At 31.7% G+C, this 18,598-nt stretch overlaps 5 protein-coding genes across 10 annotated transcripts in view; 2 read left to right on the top strand and 3 right to left on the bottom strand.

Annotated features, from left to right (window-relative positions):
* Positions 1 to 461: 461 nt before the first annotated feature.
* On the bottom strand, positions 462 to 7,980 carry LOC119836133 (F-box only protein 28). 2 transcript variants are annotated; one of them, XM_038361392.1, is made up of 9 exons: positions 7,752 to 7,980; positions 6,995 to 7,122; positions 6,142 to 6,262; positions 5,748 to 5,940; positions 5,518 to 5,633; positions 5,077 to 5,164; positions 4,658 to 4,747; positions 3,792 to 3,809; positions 462 to 3,172 (listed from the first exon to the last, which is right to left on the bottom strand). In XM_038361392.1, the coding sequence occupies exons 1-9, from the start codon at positions 7,833 to 7,835 to the stop codon at positions 2,904 to 2,906; spliced, it is 1,107 nt and encodes a 368-aa protein (XP_038217320.1). In that variant the 5' UTR covers positions 7,836 to 7,980; the 3' UTR covers positions 462 to 2,903. The 2 variants fall into 2 exon arrangements, with proteins under 2 accessions (XP_038217320.1, XP_038217319.1); XM_038361391.1 differs by having other exon boundaries at positions 3,693 to 3,809; positions 7,752 to 7,977.
* On the bottom strand, positions 7,954 to 12,768 carry LOC119836132 (zinc finger protein 26-like). Of its 2 annotated transcripts, XM_038361390.1 has the most exons (4): positions 12,534 to 12,768; positions 11,876 to 12,156; positions 9,592 to 11,413; positions 7,954 to 8,046 (listed from the first exon to the last, which is right to left on the bottom strand). In XM_038361390.1, the coding sequence occupies exons 2-4, from the start codon at positions 12,137 to 12,139 to the stop codon at positions 8,006 to 8,008; spliced, it is 2,127 nt and encodes a 708-aa protein (XP_038217318.1). In that variant the 5' UTR covers positions 12,140 to 12,156; positions 12,534 to 12,768; the 3' UTR covers positions 7,954 to 8,005. The 2 variants fall into 2 exon arrangements, with proteins under 2 accessions (XP_038217318.1, XP_038217317.1); XM_038361389.1 differs by lacking the exon at positions 7,954 to 8,046 and having other exon boundaries at positions 9,358 to 11,413.
* A 736-nt stretch (positions 12,769 to 13,504) lies between these two features.
* LOC119836017 (adrenodoxin-like protein 1, mitochondrial) lies at positions 13,505 to 15,106 on the top strand. Its single transcript, XM_038361182.1, has 5 exons — positions 13,505 to 13,713; positions 13,788 to 13,839; positions 14,022 to 14,128; positions 14,337 to 14,477; positions 14,811 to 15,106. The coding sequence occupies exons 1-5, from the start codon at positions 13,620 to 13,622 to the stop codon at positions 14,912 to 14,914; spliced, it is 498 nt and encodes a 165-aa protein (XP_038217110.1). The 5' UTR covers positions 13,505 to 13,619; the 3' UTR covers positions 14,915 to 15,106.
* Positions 15,107 to 15,216: 110 nt separating this feature from the next.
* Positions 15,217 to 16,772, bottom strand: LOC119836032 (zinc finger protein 431-like). The gene is made up of 2 exons (XM_038361200.1): positions 16,496 to 16,772; positions 15,217 to 16,332 (listed from the first exon to the last, which is right to left on the bottom strand). The coding sequence occupies exons 1-2, from the start codon at positions 16,676 to 16,678 to the stop codon at positions 15,613 to 15,615; spliced, it is 903 nt and encodes a 300-aa protein (XP_038217128.1). The 5' UTR covers positions 16,679 to 16,772; the 3' UTR covers positions 15,217 to 15,612.
* Positions 16,773 to 17,565: 793 nt separating this feature from the next.
* LOC119835988 (heterogeneous nuclear ribonucleoprotein L) overlaps positions 17,566 to 18,598 on the top strand; it is a 254,148-nt gene continuing 253,115 nt past the window's right edge. For 3 of the 4 annotated variants that reach the window (XM_038361136.1, XM_038361134.1, XM_038361133.1), the window contains exon 1: positions 17,566 to 17,741. In XM_038361136.1, coding sequence (XP_038217064.1) covers positions 17,673 to 17,741 — 69 coding nt within the window. In that variant the 5' untranslated portion in view covers positions 17,566 to 17,672. The remainder of the gene's footprint in view (positions 17,742 to 18,598) is intronic. The other variant, XM_038361135.1, reaches the window with a different exon arrangement.

Below are 18,598 nucleotides of genomic sequence, written 5' to 3'. Positions count from 1 at the left end.
AATCTAATAAATATTTCACGAACTAAATATGATGTATTTTAATTTTTATAACCAATTCAATCTTCATACTCACAATACGCACTGCAAAACGTATAAATTTATAAAACCAAAACGAAAATAATATCTTGAAATCACCTTATTTTTCAAGCTACGAGCGTATTTTTTTTTTTCTAAATTTCATAATGCTAGTGCCAAGGTATACCCTATTCAATAAAAAAAGAATAATTTAAATCGGGCTTCTCTATAAAGTAATGCGTACATAAAAATAATCGCATCTACCAGAGAACCTCCTCCGCTTTCGCGGGTTAAAAACGTACAAATATGGAATTAGGCTACACATGTGGGTTTGTGTATTCTTGCCATGTTTCTTTTATTATTTATTGACAAATCAATAATAATAACATTTAAAATGAGTAATCATTATAAAGAACAATCTCAAAGGTCATAGTAATAACTCAAAATAAATTTTCATATACTTTTATTCAATCAATGCATATTTACACCTACGCCGTACTGCGTACAACACGCACTAACTCGTTTACAATCTTGGAATACTACAAATATAAATATTTTGATATACATTTAAATTCTTAAGGCCTACGCAAATGGTCAATTAAAATTGCACACATACTTCCAATAGATGGCGTTCTTTTCAATATCTATGTAAAGTGTAAGATTACAAAAAAATCACAGAATATTTCAAAACTGTCAAATAAATCCTATCTATCACAAGATACGAAATTACGCAATTCAAATGTGACAACGTCCCGGAGGTTATCATGACTTCTTAAAGCATTACTAATTCCAGTGTGGGAAAGTGTTGCGCTAGACGACCTTTAGCAAGCTCTGTCTTTTACCAACAATGGAATTAATTCTGCTTTAATACATCACGGTAACCCCCCTTATCAAATAAGTGTATATTCGGCCGTAATACTATAAATAAATAGCTGTCAATCAATTTAACATATTATTCTAAGTTTTCTTACGTCCCCTTTGCATAAGCCCTAATTAAATGACATTATAAAAGCCATTAAATATATAGGCTATATTTTAAATTCATAAACATTTTTTATTCTAATATAACTATTAAAAAACTGAACGATCTTCAATTTATTAGAACAAGGCCAAATTTAAAGGGGACACAGGAGGAACCAGCTTCCAATTAAAAAGACTCATTCAATTCACCCAGTCAAAATCTACGCAAAAAAGATACAGCCGAATTGATATAGCCCCTACAAACTAAAAATGAAAGATTTAGACAATTTAAAATTGCTATTGCTTTAAATTAGACTGTGATATTTTGTGACATTTATAAGGACCCAGTAAGATAAGAGACCGCAAAAATGTTTATGAATTTGTATGAGAATATTGAAACTAGCGATACATAGGCGGATTAAAGATTACAGACAAACTATAAGATGATATAGATAAAGAAGATCCCATTTTGTGGTTTTCAATTAAGGTTTTAGAAATTTATAATATGCATACCATTTATTTTGTAAATTTGACCAAATAACTATGTTAATAAATAATCATATCTTCATTATTTAATCAAATAAAATGTATTCCATGTATACGTAAAGTGTTCAATTGCATTGATTAAACAAATAAGTAGAAATAGAAGATGGTACACAATGTAAGTGTCTAATTACTAATTACTGTCATCATTTACAGACTATTTTTAAGCCTTAATCTTATTAAAACAAATTCTACATTTAAATCTTCCGAGTTCCGTTCTTTTTTTAAACTTTCCATTGCCCCATATAAAATAGGATCTTAATTGTCTATAATCAAAAGTTAATTATTGCTTTTACAGTTTATTAATCGATATAAGACTTATGAGTAATTTTGAACACAAAATAAGACCCGTTTACGTGAAAAATACCAAAACCTTCTTATGCTGAGAAAAGTATTATTTACCTACTTACTCCTTTTTTATTTTCCCTTATTCTTATGTTATTACAAATAAAATGTTTTAATGGGTGATCACAGATAACAACAGAAGTCAGAAGCGAGAAGCTCCGCAAGAAATATTATGTGCGGAAAAAATGGGAGGAAATATACACAAGTATTATAATTTAAGCATTAATTTATAAATTTAAACTTACCAAATGTGACTGTGAGCGCAATTTGTATAATATCCTAACAATTTATTAAATATCATGTGAAGTCCCCTTGTAGGGTATAAGGCAGATCGTTGAGATAATCGGTTTCACTGATCGATTTTCTTTACGAACAAATAGGCTCAACCCTCTGTCACATAGTTTTTTTTTGCTAATTTTTTTTTGTGGTGTGTAGAGTGTCCGCCGGGAATCGAACCCAGGTCGCCTCGGTTCTATGCTCACACGTTTACAACTGTATCGAGGAGGCGGACATCGCCTCTAGGCCTTTTGGCTAAGAACATTGTGTAAATTACATATTACTCTACATTAACGATAAAAATTAAATATTAAAATGTATGAATACGATAATTTTCTATAAAGAAATCAATAGAAAACAAGAGAAGGTTTTAGATTTTTCCTCTGTACCAATTAGAATTGATATTTTTAATTTCTCATCCGTATGGGTCACCATAATTCGCATGTCATGCAAGTTTGAGCACATATATACATAAAAGATAAACTAAACGACTTATATTAACTGAGTGATTAGAAATTACGGACCTAATAAACATCTTACAAATAACTGGGTTTCGATTAATTGTATATTTCTATTATAATATATTCTATACAAATGAAAATGGACATGTTGTTATTATATTGATTTCTATACATTTTTGCCCGGCCTAGGATCCACTCAGCGCAAGCAGAGTTAATACAAACGTCAAATGACTATAGACAACTAAAACTATTCCGCGCAGCCACAATCGACCATCGACCATAGACAATATCAAGCACAGACAACTAATCGAGCTTTTGCTTTTTGCATTCCGTCTCTTCCAAATTCGAATTTGGCGGGCGTTTCAATTTACCTTCGAAGCTTTTCGATAGATTGCTCAGGTGCCTTATTTCGTTCGTTATGCCTCGTATTTTGGCCATAGTGCATTGCGTTTTCTGTCTCGGACTCTGATTCGAAGTCGATGGCAGTGGGTTCGATTCCGCCTTATCACTAACATCCTCCGACAGACTTGGCAGTTTGATGAGAGGTTTCCGCGGTTTGATATTTGGCAACACTGAAAAGAAACGGAGAATTAAATAAGAATACTTTCATATTCTTATTTAATGTAAAATATTGGGTGTTATTGAGTGCTAATCACAATTGAAGAGTTTTTTTTATATATGTAATAAAGTAAGTTTAAATATGTATGGCTTTGACAATTAATTGAAATAAGTATGGACCAATATATTACTTATATATACATTTACAAAGGACAAATGCTTTAAAAGAAAAGAAAACAGGGAGCCACAGTGAAGTAGCCTACATACTTTATTAAAAAATTATCTATTAAACCTAATATTATTCTTGTACCGAAATTCATCCGAAACGGTTCAACCGTGTTTGAGTTTGAGTCATAAATATACAACCATTCTAATAAACTTTCAACTTAGCTAGCTGCTTGCCCTGACTTGACCCAGGTTGACGTGATGTTAAAGAAATGCCTAAGTCGCTGAGTAAAGTGTGTATGTGGCTTCTTAAAGGAAATATAATTTTCAAAATCAAGAAAAATAAAGGAAAATAAACAAATATCTCACATTTATTTGATGTCCGTTTGGACGTGCCGATCGGCAAAACGGATAGATCCAATTTGATTTGACTCCCGAAATGTCGCAACGGTTGCGCAGATGACGTACCTTCTGTCGCCGCTGCGGCTGTGTGAAAAAAACATTTTTTACAATAAATATTAATCTTACATATTAAAGCTATTATATATAACATGTTATTTGTAATATAATTAAGTAACTTTCTGTAACTGTTAACAGTAAAGATCAACTAGAAGAAATACATTAAAAAAATTATGTTACAGTGAAACCTGGTTAAGTGAGACATCAAGGGACCTGCAATGTCGTTTCACTTATAGAGGTATTCCACTTACCCAGTGTCTCAGATATACAGGTATAAATAAATATCTGTCTCATTTACAGAGGGTTCCATTAATAGAGGTCTCTTCGCGTGTCTTCCCACTTTCATAAACGGATATTAACTTCAGTTTTTCACGTAATGATAACGATTGTAGCTTTCGTTTTGACATTTTTCAAATAAACATTTGTATGATAGTAAAGCGAAACTAAAACTGAAGATAATTGAAGGTCAAAATTTGTACTTACGTACTTGGAATTGCGTGTGGAATTTGTGGGTAGAATAAGAATGAGTAAACAAACAATGTTATCTCAGTTACAGAGGTTTATGCATATAAAATTTACTCGCTGTCTCAATTATAGAGGTAACTATGATGATAAATCGAAAGAACAAATCCCAGATATAGAGGTTTACCTCGTCCCACTAACAGAGGTAATTCAGTGCCCAAGTGTTGGGACCTCAGCATGAGTTCCAGTTACGGAGGTTTCTCACTTATCCAGGTCCCACTTAACCAAGTTTTACTGTATCATATATTTCCTTTCGTACTTGTTTATTTTTAATATAATTTGGAAACGGAATAATTAAAATCAAATTTGGAAACGGAATAAAAATTTCAAAATGGCGACCAAGGAGCTCTCACCGGCTATAACTTTCCCGCCAACCGCTTGGTTGGTGTGCGTTAATTCGCTGTACTTTATATCGCATTCTTCGATCCGCTTCTTTAAATCGGCTGAAAAGTAACCAAAGTCATCTTAACATTACATTTTTTTAAAATATTATTCTAATTACTAAACATAATATAACTAAATTTTAAGAGATAAGAGTGTAGTTGAACACTATACATAATTAAGAAAAACCTAATTTGGGAAAATGGATTTTTATTTAAAATTAAAATATCACACGTCGATACACATTTAAAAAAAATATTGTCTAACTTGTTAGTAAAGTATGTGCGTGACGCAAAAACTCATATTCATATCCTCCTTTCTCCATATTAGAGAATTAATAGAAAGCTGGTTTGAAAAAAAGTTTTTTATTATTTTATTTTTTTTCACTCACCAATAGCCGAATCCTGATCGCGCTGGCGTTTGTTCATGTTGCGAATCGTTTTCCTCTGTCGCCAGGCAATGCGTTTATACTCGACCATCTGAAAGTGTACGCCGACCACAAATAGATTGTTCTCTTGTGAAATTGCACATTCGACTTTTTTTATGGATAAATAGTTCACTATAAAACTCTTTGGTTGGGTGTTTTTATCGTATATAAAAATCTTCTATTTATAAATAAAATTGTCGATATCAAAGTTTGCGTTTTTAACCACATACTTACTCAGGCAGAAAAAACATGGATTAAATTTAGCATTAGCATTTTATCGCAGATTTAATTTTAAAAATTATTTTTCATAATTATTTTGAGAGACAATTTGGATTTCGGTGTTATTTTTTTTAGCATTTTTTATCTTTCCAGTCATCTGTTGATGATAAAATAATACAACCTCACCCGTTTATAAAACTTTTTGTATTGTGACGCTAAGTATAGCGAAAGCTTAGCGTTTAATATGGATCGACGCCGAAGGTGTAATATTTCTTGTCGCATTGCTATTGGCGCCAAAACTCCTGAAACATAATAAAAAATGAAATAGCCCTAAAAAAGTTAATATGAAGAATTACATATACTTGTAATAGACATTATATTTTATATCAGTATACCTCAAAAATTAAATGCATTACCTTGCGACGGTCTAGGCGGCGGCATGGCAACACCCTCTTGCAACCTCTTTCGGAACGCGGGCGATATTTTATCATCAAAATGTTCAATCGCCATACTGGATATATCGCGCAACTCTTGCAACACTTCGTGCGCACGCGGCGGCGTTTTCGATGTCTCCACTATGCTTAACACGCGTCGGATTTCATCTATCACCTGAAAAATATCACAAAAATTGCAAAAAAAAAACAAAATTGTTGATTTTTTTTTTGTTATAGTCGACAAAAGAGCTAATGTATCGCCTGAACATTGTAAGTGCGTAAGGCGCATTGCCGAAGCCTCATGATCGAGTCTCAAGGAATCCGTTACACACAATCATACAGGAGAAGTTAATAAAAACGAAAAAATCAATCTAACCTTTCCTGGTATGAAGCAGCAGATACCACTGTCAATAAATTTTGAATATGTCATATTGAGCATTGAAATCCTTGTTTCAATTGATGTCAAAATATCACAGTGTCGTGCCAATGGATGATATCTGTAAACAGAAAAGTTTTTGAGTAATATTACATATTTCACATATATAAAAAAAAATATATTACATATTTCGTAAGATACACATGAAATAATGTATAATTCATATTAATCAATCTTCTTATAACTTATAACTCAAGAACAACTAATTCAGTTAAATGATTTCTGAACTGCTGATAACAATGCATCTACAGATGATGGATTAAGATATGAATTACTCGTACCCTAGACTAGACTTATTAACAGGAATTCATACTTTTAAATAAAGAACCATTGTGATGTCAGAATATTTGTTGCATGCAAAGAAAGAAATTAGTTAATAAATTCAATTTTTCAATTTACTTAAAGTCCATATATATGGTATGTAAGGGTAATTTGTAAGCAGAGTACAAATAAAATCCTTACTATTAAAAATGTGATTCATTTTCAGTGAGTTTGTCTCATTTTCTTAAGAAACTGATATAGGGTTCCATTTACTACTGTTAAACACCTCATTGCCATGGAAATTTCCTTTGAGTTGGGTGAAGCTATTATTCATAAATTTATATTTGTTAACTACGGTGTTCCCGAACAATTATGAAATTGGGGCCTTCAAGAAAAGAGTGTATATGTCCCTGAAAGGCCGGCAAAGCACTTGTAACACCTCTAATGTTGCAAGTGTTTATGGGCGGTGGTGACCACTTAACATCAGGTGGACCACTTGCATCTCTGCTTGCCCTACCATAAAAAAAAATACCTGCGCTCCGATTCACGCCGTGGTAGTTGCGCCTTCACACTCTTTAAAGCCAAGGCATGTCTCCTCTCTATCATGAGGAAGCCTCGGTTTAACATACGCATACATATATCATTGAAGGCTTTTGATACCTGGAAAACAATAATCAATTATTAGATTATACAGCCGTTTTTAATGTGTGACTTTAATTTTATTTGAAGGTTTATAAGCGCTTCAGAAGCTGTGATATGTGAATTTATTTTGATAATAAAGAAATAATTTGTTCTCCACAAAAAAGGTCACCAACAACCCTGGGGGAAGGTATCACTCCGAATTTTAATAATTTTCAATCAAGCATCAATAGAAACACAACAATCAGTTGATATCCTTAAACTTAAAGACTAACTAAACTAAAAAAATATACAGTCGAATTAAGAACCTCCGTCGTTCTTAGGATAAACATGAAATGTAGAAATAAGGCTAATTTTAGTTTAAAACAAATTTTGAAAAAGTATATTGTACATTTATATATAGTACAGTGGGTGCAAAATGTTCAATGATTTAATTAATATGTATTTTATAGTCAGTGATTTTACTATAAAACGTCTAATCTATTGGCCAGGTCTAGACTTTATATTCATTTGTTTGGAAATAATCCGTTCTAGCAAGATTGGTACCTTCTCGAATAATTACGTGTTAATTATAGGCCAACACTTTTCAATGTACAGATAACATAAATAACAGTAAAATTATTGTCATATCTATAAATAAGACCACTTACCAGCCTGTTCCTAGCAATTTCATCGTAAGAAAGATACGTTAGTATATTTTCAATCACAACGACTGGAAGACTTAGAAAATCCATTTTGTCACAAAAATATCACACAGCAGCAAAAGAGAAACCTTTATTCACATTGATCTCACAACAAATCTTACACTACATTTGCTAAATGTTTACATAAAACAATAAAGCATTTTGAGTTTTCCCGATGTTTCTCTTAGATCGTCGAGCAAGCTACTGCTGTAATCTATTTTCTATAGACGTTCTCTTTCATTCAAATACACTTTACATGTGACTGAAAGAGAAAGAATCATATTAGGCGTGTGGGATGAAAAATAAAAAATTGACAAATTGAATCATTGCAGTTTTGACAGCTCAGAAAACTGTTTATTTTTTTTATCTTTTTTTATAAATACAAGACATTTTGCCCTATGTGTTTGAATTTTTTTTATTGGTTTACAACTTGAAATTAACACACAGTTTACTGGGCACTTAACATTACAACCATTTAAAATTAGCTTCATTCAAGGTCTTATTTCTGAAATTAGTAATCTGAATGCAATATTTCAAACAATAAATATTTAAGTTATGTAAAATCACGTAATATGTAATGACGATAAAAGAATTAGCAAATACATTATTTTATTTTTTGTGATTATTACATTGCGCCCAATGCTTCACAGATCTAATCTTAGTAAGAGAGGCTGAAGAACAACTCTGAAGTTTTTTCTAAATAATGGTGATAAAAAAAAATCCGGCTTAAAAAACGGCTACCTGGCTATGCAATCCTATTCTATAATAGACGAGGGCCCGTTATCTTTTTCTCATCCTTCCCAGTTCATTCCTTCTTTCCAGTCGTCAATGTTCTTTCTTTATCCCAATCTTTTTTCTTTATCCCTTTTCCTTTAAAATGTATATGGGCAGTCATGGTCCTCGCTTAATATCAAGCGAACTACAAGCTCTGTTGCCCGCTTACAGTAAAAAAGATGACCGTTGCCGACCGACTAGTTTGTTAATCAACCTACAGAAATTTAAATGTAATGCAATATTTATAGGGCAATAAAGTATAAATGCAATAAATATAGGAATAGGAACAAAAAGGGGCTGTGTAATGATATCTATAAATCATTATTGAAATAGCTTTACTTTTCGTAACAAATTTGTAAAAAATTTTGATATGACCATTGAAGTATAATGTACTAACGTACGTAGTAATAATAACTCAATGGATATGACATAAAATGTCAATGAAACTTGATAAAAACAATACTTATGTTGAAGATAATTTTTATGGTTATCACTTATCAGTGACAAGTACTAGTTTATTAAGAAAATAGGGTTACCTGCTAAAATGAGATAGTGGCACATAAATGAACGACACTATTATTACAAATGTTATTTTTTTTTTTTTATGTTTGTCCGTTAATCACACTGAAACTTCTGAAGGGATTAGGTGAAATTTTGTATACAGTTATGGGTGACTGACCTGACTTGGGTGATAGGATAGTTTTATCCCGATTAAATGCTAACATGGAATAAAACAGGAATCATAATATTCGAACGGATCCGGGACGAGCGTCTAGTATTATATAAATAAATAAATTTGTCATAACACCAATAATTTTAATTTCATAAACAATCAACATAATATAACATTAAGATGGGAGATCACAATGTTTTTTCTTAACATGAAAACGTAATGACGTATTGTACTTTGTAGCAAACGGACACAGTTCGCATTTAAATCTCTTCTCTGTGGAATGTTTGTATTTGTGTTGCACTAAGCTCGCTGGCAAAACAGTTGCATAATCACATTGATCACACGAATACCGTTTCTTACCTGTCATGTGTGCTTCCTCATGATACTTTAATATATACTTATTCATTGTCTGGAATGGACACTGGCTACACTGTAACTTAACACCCTGATCAACGTGCTTTCGTTTGTGCTTCTCCATTGCACCCTCATAAAAAGTCTTATATTTACAATTCGCAAAATTACAGTGCAATGTCGTCGCATTCTTATGCCTTAAAATATGCTGAGTCATACTCGCTCTATTATTCGTAATGTATTCACAATATCTACAACGCATATTATTATCTGTGTGTGCGTTTTTTATGTGCTTCTGTAATTCGTTGCCTGGTATTATTTCACCGCAGACTTGGCACTGTGTTTCCGTTACCAAATAATGGTTTTGCTCATAATGCAATCTCAATTGATCCCAAGACGTATAGTTTTCCGGGCACTTTGTGCATTGGAATGAATTCGGTATATCTGCATCTTCTTTTTTTACAACTACATTATTCGCTTCTTGCGATCCCTCCGTCTGTCTATGAGCTAAATCGAAATGTCGACTGAGCTCAAACTCATCTGAGAACGTTTCCGCGCATTGATCACAGGTTTGTAATTCACTATTTGGACGTTTGTTTTGGTGCTTAAATAAAATATGGCGTCTGTAGCTCTCTTTCGCTTTGAACACTTTCTTACAAAATCGACAAGTATAAGACACGTTTAAATGGACTCTTAAGTAATGCGGCTTTAATTGACGTTTATCATTGAAACCTTCGTTGCAAATGTGGCAAAAAACAGTCTTCGGTTGAACAATCTTGTGCGTACATCGTAAATGTTTGCCAAGACCACTTTGGGACGCAAATATGAGTCCACAAATTGTACACTCTTGTATCATTTTTTCGTGTGTATGGTTTAAGTACAGCTCTCGTGTATCAAATTGTTTGTTACATACATCACAGTATGACCCCTTGTCATGTTTTCTGCGTATATGGCGCTTTAAGCTCTCTATTTTATCATAAGACAGGTTACATATTTTACATTTCAGTCGAAAGTTATCCTTTAAGGCGTTATGCTTTCGTCTCATATGCAATTTTAAATAATTCAATGATGAAAAAACCAACGGACACTCCGCACAACATATTTCCCCAGTTTCTGTGCTCTCCACTTTGCCAATGTCTCCTGGAAATTCTTGGTTCTTGGTTGTTTCTTCATCATTTACCCTGTGTTTTCTCTGTACATGTCTTACATAAGTTTCCCTTTTACTAAATCCTTTCGGACAAAACGGACAACTGAACCACTGATCAGTAACTGGCTCGTTTTTTTTCGAATGTTTCCTTTGTATGTGTACTATCAAGCTCCGATACTTATCATATGTCAGCCCACAGTCCTCACAAATATGCTTAAAGGACTCTTCAAAAGAGCCATGCTTTCTCCGCATATGCATGCGTAATCTAGTCATGCCTTTGAAGACCAGTGCACATACATCGCATGTTCTCTCCTCTCTGTCATCAGGTGTGGAATCAGGTCCATGCTTCCTTTTAATGTGGGCTACTAAACTATTTTTTGTCTCATATGACATTCCGCAATAATCACATATGTGCTTGAAGGACCTTCTGAACACTTTGTGCTTTCTCTTCTGGTGCATTCTTAATGTTTTTGGTGTTTGAAAGACTAGATGGCACACTTTACAAACATAATTTGGTGCAAGACTGTTTTCGAGTGTGTATTGATGACTTGATTTATCATGAATGATATTTTCAAATGTAAGGAGGGTAGCTTCTTTATTATCTTGTTCTAGTTTAACTATTGGCTCTCCGCTCTGGCTATCCTCAATATATGTACCCACCATTAAGCCATTATCATTTGCAAACTGAAACAATAAAATAATGTTTTATTCAAAAATAGACATATAGTTCAATATTATGTAAATCGCCTAATATGCTGATTGAGATTATATTATGAGACTAAAACTAGAAATGTCACTAAAACCAGGCCGTAAAAATTGTACAAATTAAATTGACAATCTACCATGTAATTTTAATGTCACTAGTGAAATATATATAAAGGCATGTTAGTTACACCATTTTCAACTAAAGATCGTTTAAAAATATTTAAATGATTTTTGGTTTCATGGATTTTTCTCAACTTATATAGGGAAAAAATAGTTCAAAATTTTCAAAACTTATTAAAAAATGTCCACCTAGGCAGAACTAGTTACTACATTTGTCTAAATTCTATTCCAATAACCTTTAAAATCTAGGACAGTTTTCATATTTTTTCCCTGTTGTATACCATTTTACATGCATAGATATTAAATATCAAACATACTCACATCATTAAAATCCAATTCCACTTCAATATTTTCCACTTTTATATTAACTTCTGGATCCAATACAGAATCAGATGATGGATCAAACACAGTTATTGTTGGTAATTTTACATTTTCTTCAATATCTTTAAAAGGATCTTCTTGTATTTTCTTTTTCTTCTTCTTTTTCGGTTTTATTTCATATGACATTGGTTCTTCTGGCAAGAGTGAAGTGGGATCCTTTCTTCCATCGGTTTTTTCAACTTTAATTTCAACTTTATCAGTCATTGTTTCCTTTAATGCATCTGAAAAATATAACATTTTATTTTGAGACTTCAAATTAATAAGCAAACTTAAAAAAATTAAAAAAGAAAGTGAAAGTACAGTAGCCAAATCAGTTTAGGGTTTGCAAATTTTTCACATAAAATATTTTTCAACATTAAATTAGGCCATGAACAAAAAACGTTTTATTTTATCAAAACATACGTTATCAAAAGACATGGATTGACAGTGCTTGATAATGGAAAACTAATGGAATAATTCTATATGATAAGAACACAATATAAAGGACAAATAAGTATTTATGTTTTATTTTTAATTCATGAACAATTGAATGGTAAAAAATATGGATGTACAAGGTTAAAGTCTTGCAATATACACGTCATTTGGTCATAAAACTTACAGACTTAGGTATTTATTTTATGCTATCACCGAAAATCACAACACCAATCCTATTACGAAATTAAAATTAATAATAATATTACTATGTAAATGTTAAAATTATAAATCTAAGTTACATTGTACTTTTTATGAAAATGCAAAATTAATATCTAGCTAATATTATATTTTTAAAATCATTAGTATGAAAAATAGGCTAATTGATGATGACATTTTGAGAGTTCTTTCATCTTTGAGAGCTAATTGTTGCCATATAAAACACATTTTAAGAAAACTAATTTAATGTAACAAATATTTAAACGACATTGTAACTAAGTTTTATGTTGCTTAAATTTTATATTATTAAGCTTTACAGGTGCGTGGATTTAAGTATAGATTTAATACAAATACTTACTGTACACTTAGAATATAGCTTTCTCTGTATCTTTTACTGTCTTTGCCCATCCCTCCCAAAAATATTACATACTAATTGCGCCCCGCGGTTTCACCCGCGGAGCCCGTATCCCGTAGGAATATCGGGATAAAAAGTAGCCTTTAAGTAATTCCAGTTGTCCAGCTATCTACGTAACAAATTTCATTGCAATCGTTTCAGTAGTTTTTGCTTGAAAGAACAACAAACGCTCACACATCCTTACAAACTTTCGCATTTATAATATTATAGTAGGATAGGATAGGATAGGAATTAGGAAGTAGGATTCTTCTCGCCTGAACCAGCGATTTGGATAAAATTTGGTTCAGACTTAATTTGGGACCCGAGAAAGGGCATACGATAGTTCGTTGAAGAATTTCACGAAAAATGGGAATTATATGGGAGAAACCTCGACTCTATCTATATTTTCCTTTTCGACACGCGCGAAGCCACGGGCACAGATCTTTAGGATTTCTATCATCTGTAGCATAGTAAAGAATCAGCTGACACTGCCTTGAAGATGTTCAGTTGTTGACATTTTTAATTCACACATTGACATTTGACATTGCAATGTTTGTCATTTTAGAAGTTCAATCACAATAACCTCTTAGAACTTTGAATTTTAAATAAAAATAAAACAACGTTTAACAAATGGTGTTTGGATTATGAAATACCATCACAATGATTCGTTCTTTAAGATATCTCAATTTAACAGCACATAAGGTCAGAAGAGTCGCACAATGTATACAAACAAGCCGATTCCATATATCTGCAGGTAATACAATAATCTAGTTTTGAATTTATTACTAAATTTACGTTTTCCAACTAATCATCACTACGTTCACTTAGGTCTAAGACATGGTGAATATGAATGGCAGGATCCCAAGTCTGAAGATGAAGTGTAAGTTTCACACAACATATAAACACGCTTATCTTTAAAGACACTCAATTTTCTTTATTTTTCTGACCTCACAACAGTATATTTCGTTTAATTTCCCTTTTGTTCAGAGACAAACAGTATCAATGAAATTTATTAAACTATTATTAAATATTTATTTAGTGGTTAAAACATGTGTGTTTCAGGGTAAATATTGTGTATGTTGATAAAGATGGTAAGAAAACCAAAGTTAGAGGTAAAGTAGGTGATAATGTATTATATTTAGCACACAGACATGGGATTGAAATGGAAGGTTAGTATTATTTGTCATGGAACATCTTATTAACTATCATAAATTAAATACATGTTAATTTAATTAAATCTATATGGTACATCAGTTGTCTAACAGTTGCATATAGGAAAAGACAAGTTTTTCATTGGTCTTCTTACAAAATTTTTGTAATTGTCTATACTTTTGCTCTATCTATATTTCAATAATAAATAACCTTTATATTTTCCAGGAGCCTGTGAAGCTTCGCTAGCATGTACTACTTGCCATGTTTATGTAAATCATGATTACTGTGATAAACTACCACCATCTGAAGAGAAGGAAGATGACCTATTAGACATGGCTCCATTTTTGAAAGAAAATTCTAGATTGGGTAATGTCTAGGCAAATATATGAATGTTTTATACAAAACTTCTATATCTAGATACTCTCACTAAAAACATTGTTGATATAATGTTGTAATACAATGGTACTGACTAACAAATATTATGAAAATTATAGGACATTTTCAGATGATTATTGATGATGAATTATTGCAAAACAAAAATCCTCAGTGGGAACAGTTTATTTGTGAGCAAATTATAATCCCATCTGAGTTTTGAATCCCACTATACTATGTAATTCTAAAAGGCTGATGGATTTAACATCTTTTTTTCTCCTGTCAACTGGATTAAGATAAATATCAAGTGATTATTTTTTTGTAAAGGTTGCCAGATAACCCTGACCAAAGACCTGGAAGGAATGGAACTACAGTTACCAAAGGCCACCAGAAACTTCTATGTAGATGGACATAAACCAACTCCACACTAGTTAAACATAAAATAAAACCAAGCCAGTATGAGTCATTAAAAAGCTATATTTGAAAATCTAAAATTGCTTTGCGCACCAAACCTATTGTGAAATTTTTGAAAGCATGATAAAATTACAAATTTTATTAATGTATATAGTAGTAGTAGGTAAGAAAGTTATATTGTAGTTATAGCTTTAAGATAATAAAAAAGTGAAACACCATATTTGTTTGTTTATCCTACCATCTCAATCTAATCAAAATAATTATTAATGTGTTAATATTGCATGCATTTAACTTAATATTAACTTAACTACAAATTTAACAAAACTTAAATATATAATTTATTATGAGTTAAACTTGTATAATATCTATTCTTGCTATTACATTAAAATTTCTGAACAAATTTAAAATAGTGATTGAGGGGAACACTGTACATTCACGAGATAAAGGTATTTTTGATATCGCCAAAAAAATCAAATTTTTTTCTTTGTTCCTCCTTACAATTCACAATCCCATACTTAGACACATAAAGAATTATCAAAATTGGCTATAGTTAGAGGAGCTGGAGTCTGAAATAGGCAAAAAATTGTTGATCACATAGAATATATGTGCATACATCATTTTTAGCTCATGTTGTCCCTTTCAGTTATATCCATGTTCTATTTCAAAGCCATCAAACTTCTTAAATCTGTACCTAACTTACTTTCACGGGTGTAATTCACACAATTCTTATCCCAATACTATTTCTATTATGACTGTCTTGATGTTTTTTCAGTGTCTGCTTATACACAGTCTTATAACTACATTTATCACAATATAACATGTTTTCATCTGGGTTGTGTTTTAATTTGTGACTGCGCAAGGCTGATTTGGCTGCACACGAATAAGTGCAGTTTCCGTAATCACATTTATATGGTTTAGTGTTAGAGTGAATTCTTTCATGGATCTTTAAATTGGGCGAGTAATGAGTAGTATAATCACAGTATTTACATTTCGTTCCTTTGATGGATAGGTGAGTATTTTGGTGTTGATTATAATGTGATTTCTTTGCAGTACGATATCCACATATGGAACACATGTATCGTGCCTTTTTTATTGTTTGATGAATGTTCAGTTGGTGTTCAGCCAGTTCAAATTCAGTACTAAATGTTGCATCACAATATAAACATGATTTATATAGATATGCCGTTTTGTGGCATGTATCAAAATGAACTTTTAAATCATTTACACATTGAAACTTTTCTTCGCATATATGACACTTGATTTTAGATCTCCGTTTATTATTTGATATTAAAGTTTTCAATTCTTTTGCTTCGCTATAATGCTTCGTTCTTATATGATATCTAAGAGTTTGAGTAGTTGAGTAATTTAAGTCACAGTATTTACATAAATATCTGCCATTGTTATCAATTTCTTTGTACCAGTTAATGACATTATCCTAAAAAAGAAACAGTAAAGTGTTTAGATCATGGTTATGTATATGTATCTTACCACCAAAAAACCAGTTCATACTAATTTTAGTTATAACCTCAATGATTTTAAAGTGGAAATATTGAATCAAACTAAATAGAATGTTATTCATAAAACGATCTATATATTACCTCCACACTGCATGCATAATTTACCGTATTTTTATTTATATAATCCACTGCAAAATCATCTTTCCCACTTTCAATTTTTTTCTTTGTTTTTTTTGTAGTGTTTTCACAGTTATCGGCTAAAGGATCAAATGAAACGTCTTCTATATATTCAATTTTAATTTCTCTCTCATGAAAAACATTCATCGTTTATGAATTAATTAACAATTAGGGATTATCACGTAATGCGTGCCTCTTCTTGTTTTGTTTATATGACGTCCCACGAATTGCGATTGCCGATTGACATTATCTGTGGCAAACAGTGCTGCTAGAGTACTTGAATAGATTTTCCTAGTACCTAATTATGATTTTATTCACTGTAAATTATTATCGTACTAATTTTAAAATTGTAAAAAAAAATGTGATAAAATTTGTGTTTAAAATTTTTCTGCAATCCATGAAATAAATATACCAGAACATTTTGATTGCTGTTGACAAACGCATATTATAATTTTTAGGAAACTATGTATAACATATAAGTTTAATAGATGTATGGCAAGTCTTACAATATAATTTTGAGGCCTGTTTTAGTTTAAAGTTCAGTTGTTTTTTGATAATATTGCCGTACTAAATTATAGGTACCGACAAGTTTGGTAGTTCTCGTATAGATGGCAACTTTCAAAGGGGCATTGCACTTTTTTCCTAATGTTTTCGTTTAGAAATCTAAAAAAACACAGTTATGGATGTATTTTATAATAGATTTTTCCCTTTCCCTTTCTTTAAACATGTTTTAATTGATTTTGTTACATCGTAAATGTTGGAATCGCAATTAGAAATTGCTTTTTAAATTTAACTAACCGAACATAATACAATAATTGCTACCAAGCAATGTTCTAAAATTGTTATGATATTAATTATTTTGTAAATACATTTTGTTTTTATATAACTCAGAGATAAAAAGTACTTATAAATCCCACTGATGATAAAATAAATAAAAAATAATTATTATTATTGGTCATATGTTATTATGTTCACTCCTGAACTGTAGTTGCGCCGCGTTGCCGCTCCGTCATTCATTCGCGTGTTGCTTTGCAATTTTCATTCGTTCAATCAGTCTGCTTGCGGCTTTTGAGGAAGACGGTGCGTTGGTGTTGTTTTTTAGATCGCGTTTCGTTGTGATTTGTGTTTTGTATTGTGGTGCATGATGGCTTACAACGGTGGTGGTGGCGGCAAAAGACTGTGCTCAGGACTGGACCTGGATGTTGAAAGGGTGAGTCAAGTTAAATTAGCTACAATTGACAAATTCCTATGTATACTTAAACGAAAATGGCCGTGTTTTCTATAATCATGTTTTGCCTTACAAGCTTTGTGTAAGTACATGAATATATCGGAAAATCATTAGTTGCACGTCTTTACGTTGACCGGATAACGGTGTTGTTATTTGTGTATTGTCACAACCACGTTATATTGTTATTTTGTATTTGAGGTTACTTTGACAGATGACAAAAAGATGTTGCCAAGTCGGCTTGTATCTTTAGGAAGGGTTTGCTTTGAAGAAGTTTTTATATTTGTGGATGTTTTCCTTGTGGGCTATCCAAAATAGCCGGATACCGGTCTGTCAATTACGCCGTGAATGTGATTGACGCGGTCTTGTCTAGGTGCGGCACGCCGGCGGGAAAATTATTTTCGTAGTCAGCCAATCCGTCAAAGCAATCTCTGCTTTCGAAAACTTATTATTATATTAATTTTTACTGCTCCAACGTTTCCATCGTGACATTTAATAACAACTGACTAATTTGGTCGGTATTTGCGTTTCCGTAATTACGATTTTATATCGTATATCCGGAGCTCATTTAATTACTTATTCAGTAGTCTTAAAATGTTATTAACTTGTTGGAAAATTGCGTAATGTTTCCTGAGCGTACACATTAATTTCGTCATTAAAAAATGTTTATACTAATACACAATTATCCAGTAAGCATTTAATAAGATTTTAATAAAATGCAGGTACTCAATTACTGCCAAAGCTATATTTTTGTACTCTATGAATATTAAAGTTGGCAATATATATTTAAGTACAATTAAATTATTTGTACACAACAAATATAAGATATGTGTATGTATATA

The sequence above is a fragment of the Zerene cesonia genome, chromosome 22, assembly GCF_012273895.1.
Source record: "Zerene cesonia ecotype Mississippi chromosome 22, Zerene_cesonia_1.1, whole genome shotgun sequence".
NCBI lineage: Eukaryota > Metazoa > Arthropoda > Insecta > Lepidoptera > Pieridae > Zerene > Zerene cesonia.
This window is presented reverse-complemented; position numbering and strand designations above follow the sequence as displayed.

Coding starts and splice junctions, on each gene's coding strand:
- LOC119836032 (XM_038361200.1), bottom strand. CDS start 16,678: ATGAATGTTTTTCATGAGAGAGAAATTAAAATTGAATATATAGAAGAC. Junction 16,333..16,495: donor ATTATGCATGCAGTGTGGAG/GTAATATATAGA, acceptor TTTCTTTTTTAG/GATAATGTCATTAACTGGTA.
- LOC119836132 (XM_038361389.1), bottom strand. CDS start 12,139: ATGACTGATAAAGTTGAAATTAAAGTTGAAAAAACCGATGGAAGAAAG. Junction 11,414..11,875: donor TGGAATTGGATTTTAATGAT/GTGAGTATGTTT, acceptor TTATTGTTTCAG/TTTGCAAATGATAATGGCTT.
- LOC119836017 (XM_038361182.1), top strand. CDS start 13,620: ATGATTCGTTCTTTAAGATATCTCAATTTAACAGCACATAAGGTCAGA. Junction 13,714..13,787: donor CCGATTCCATATATCTGCAG/GTAATACAATAA, acceptor ACGTTCACTTAG/GTCTAAGACATGGTGAATAT. Junction 13,840..14,021: donor CCCAAGTCTGAAGATGAAGT/GTAAGTTTCACA, acceptor TGTGTGTTTCAG/GGTAAATATTGTGTATGTTG.
- LOC119836133 (XM_038361391.1), bottom strand. CDS start 7,835: ATGGATTTTCTAAGTCTTCCAGTCGTTGTGATTGAAAATATACTAACG. Junction 4,748..5,076: donor CGATCAGGATTCGGCTATTG/GTGAGTGAAAAA, acceptor GTTACTTTTCAG/CCGATTTAAAGAAGCGGATC. Junction 3,810..4,657: donor TGGCGGGAAAGTTATAGCCG/GTGAGAGCTCCT, acceptor TTTTTCACACAG/CCGCAGCGGCGACAGAAGGT.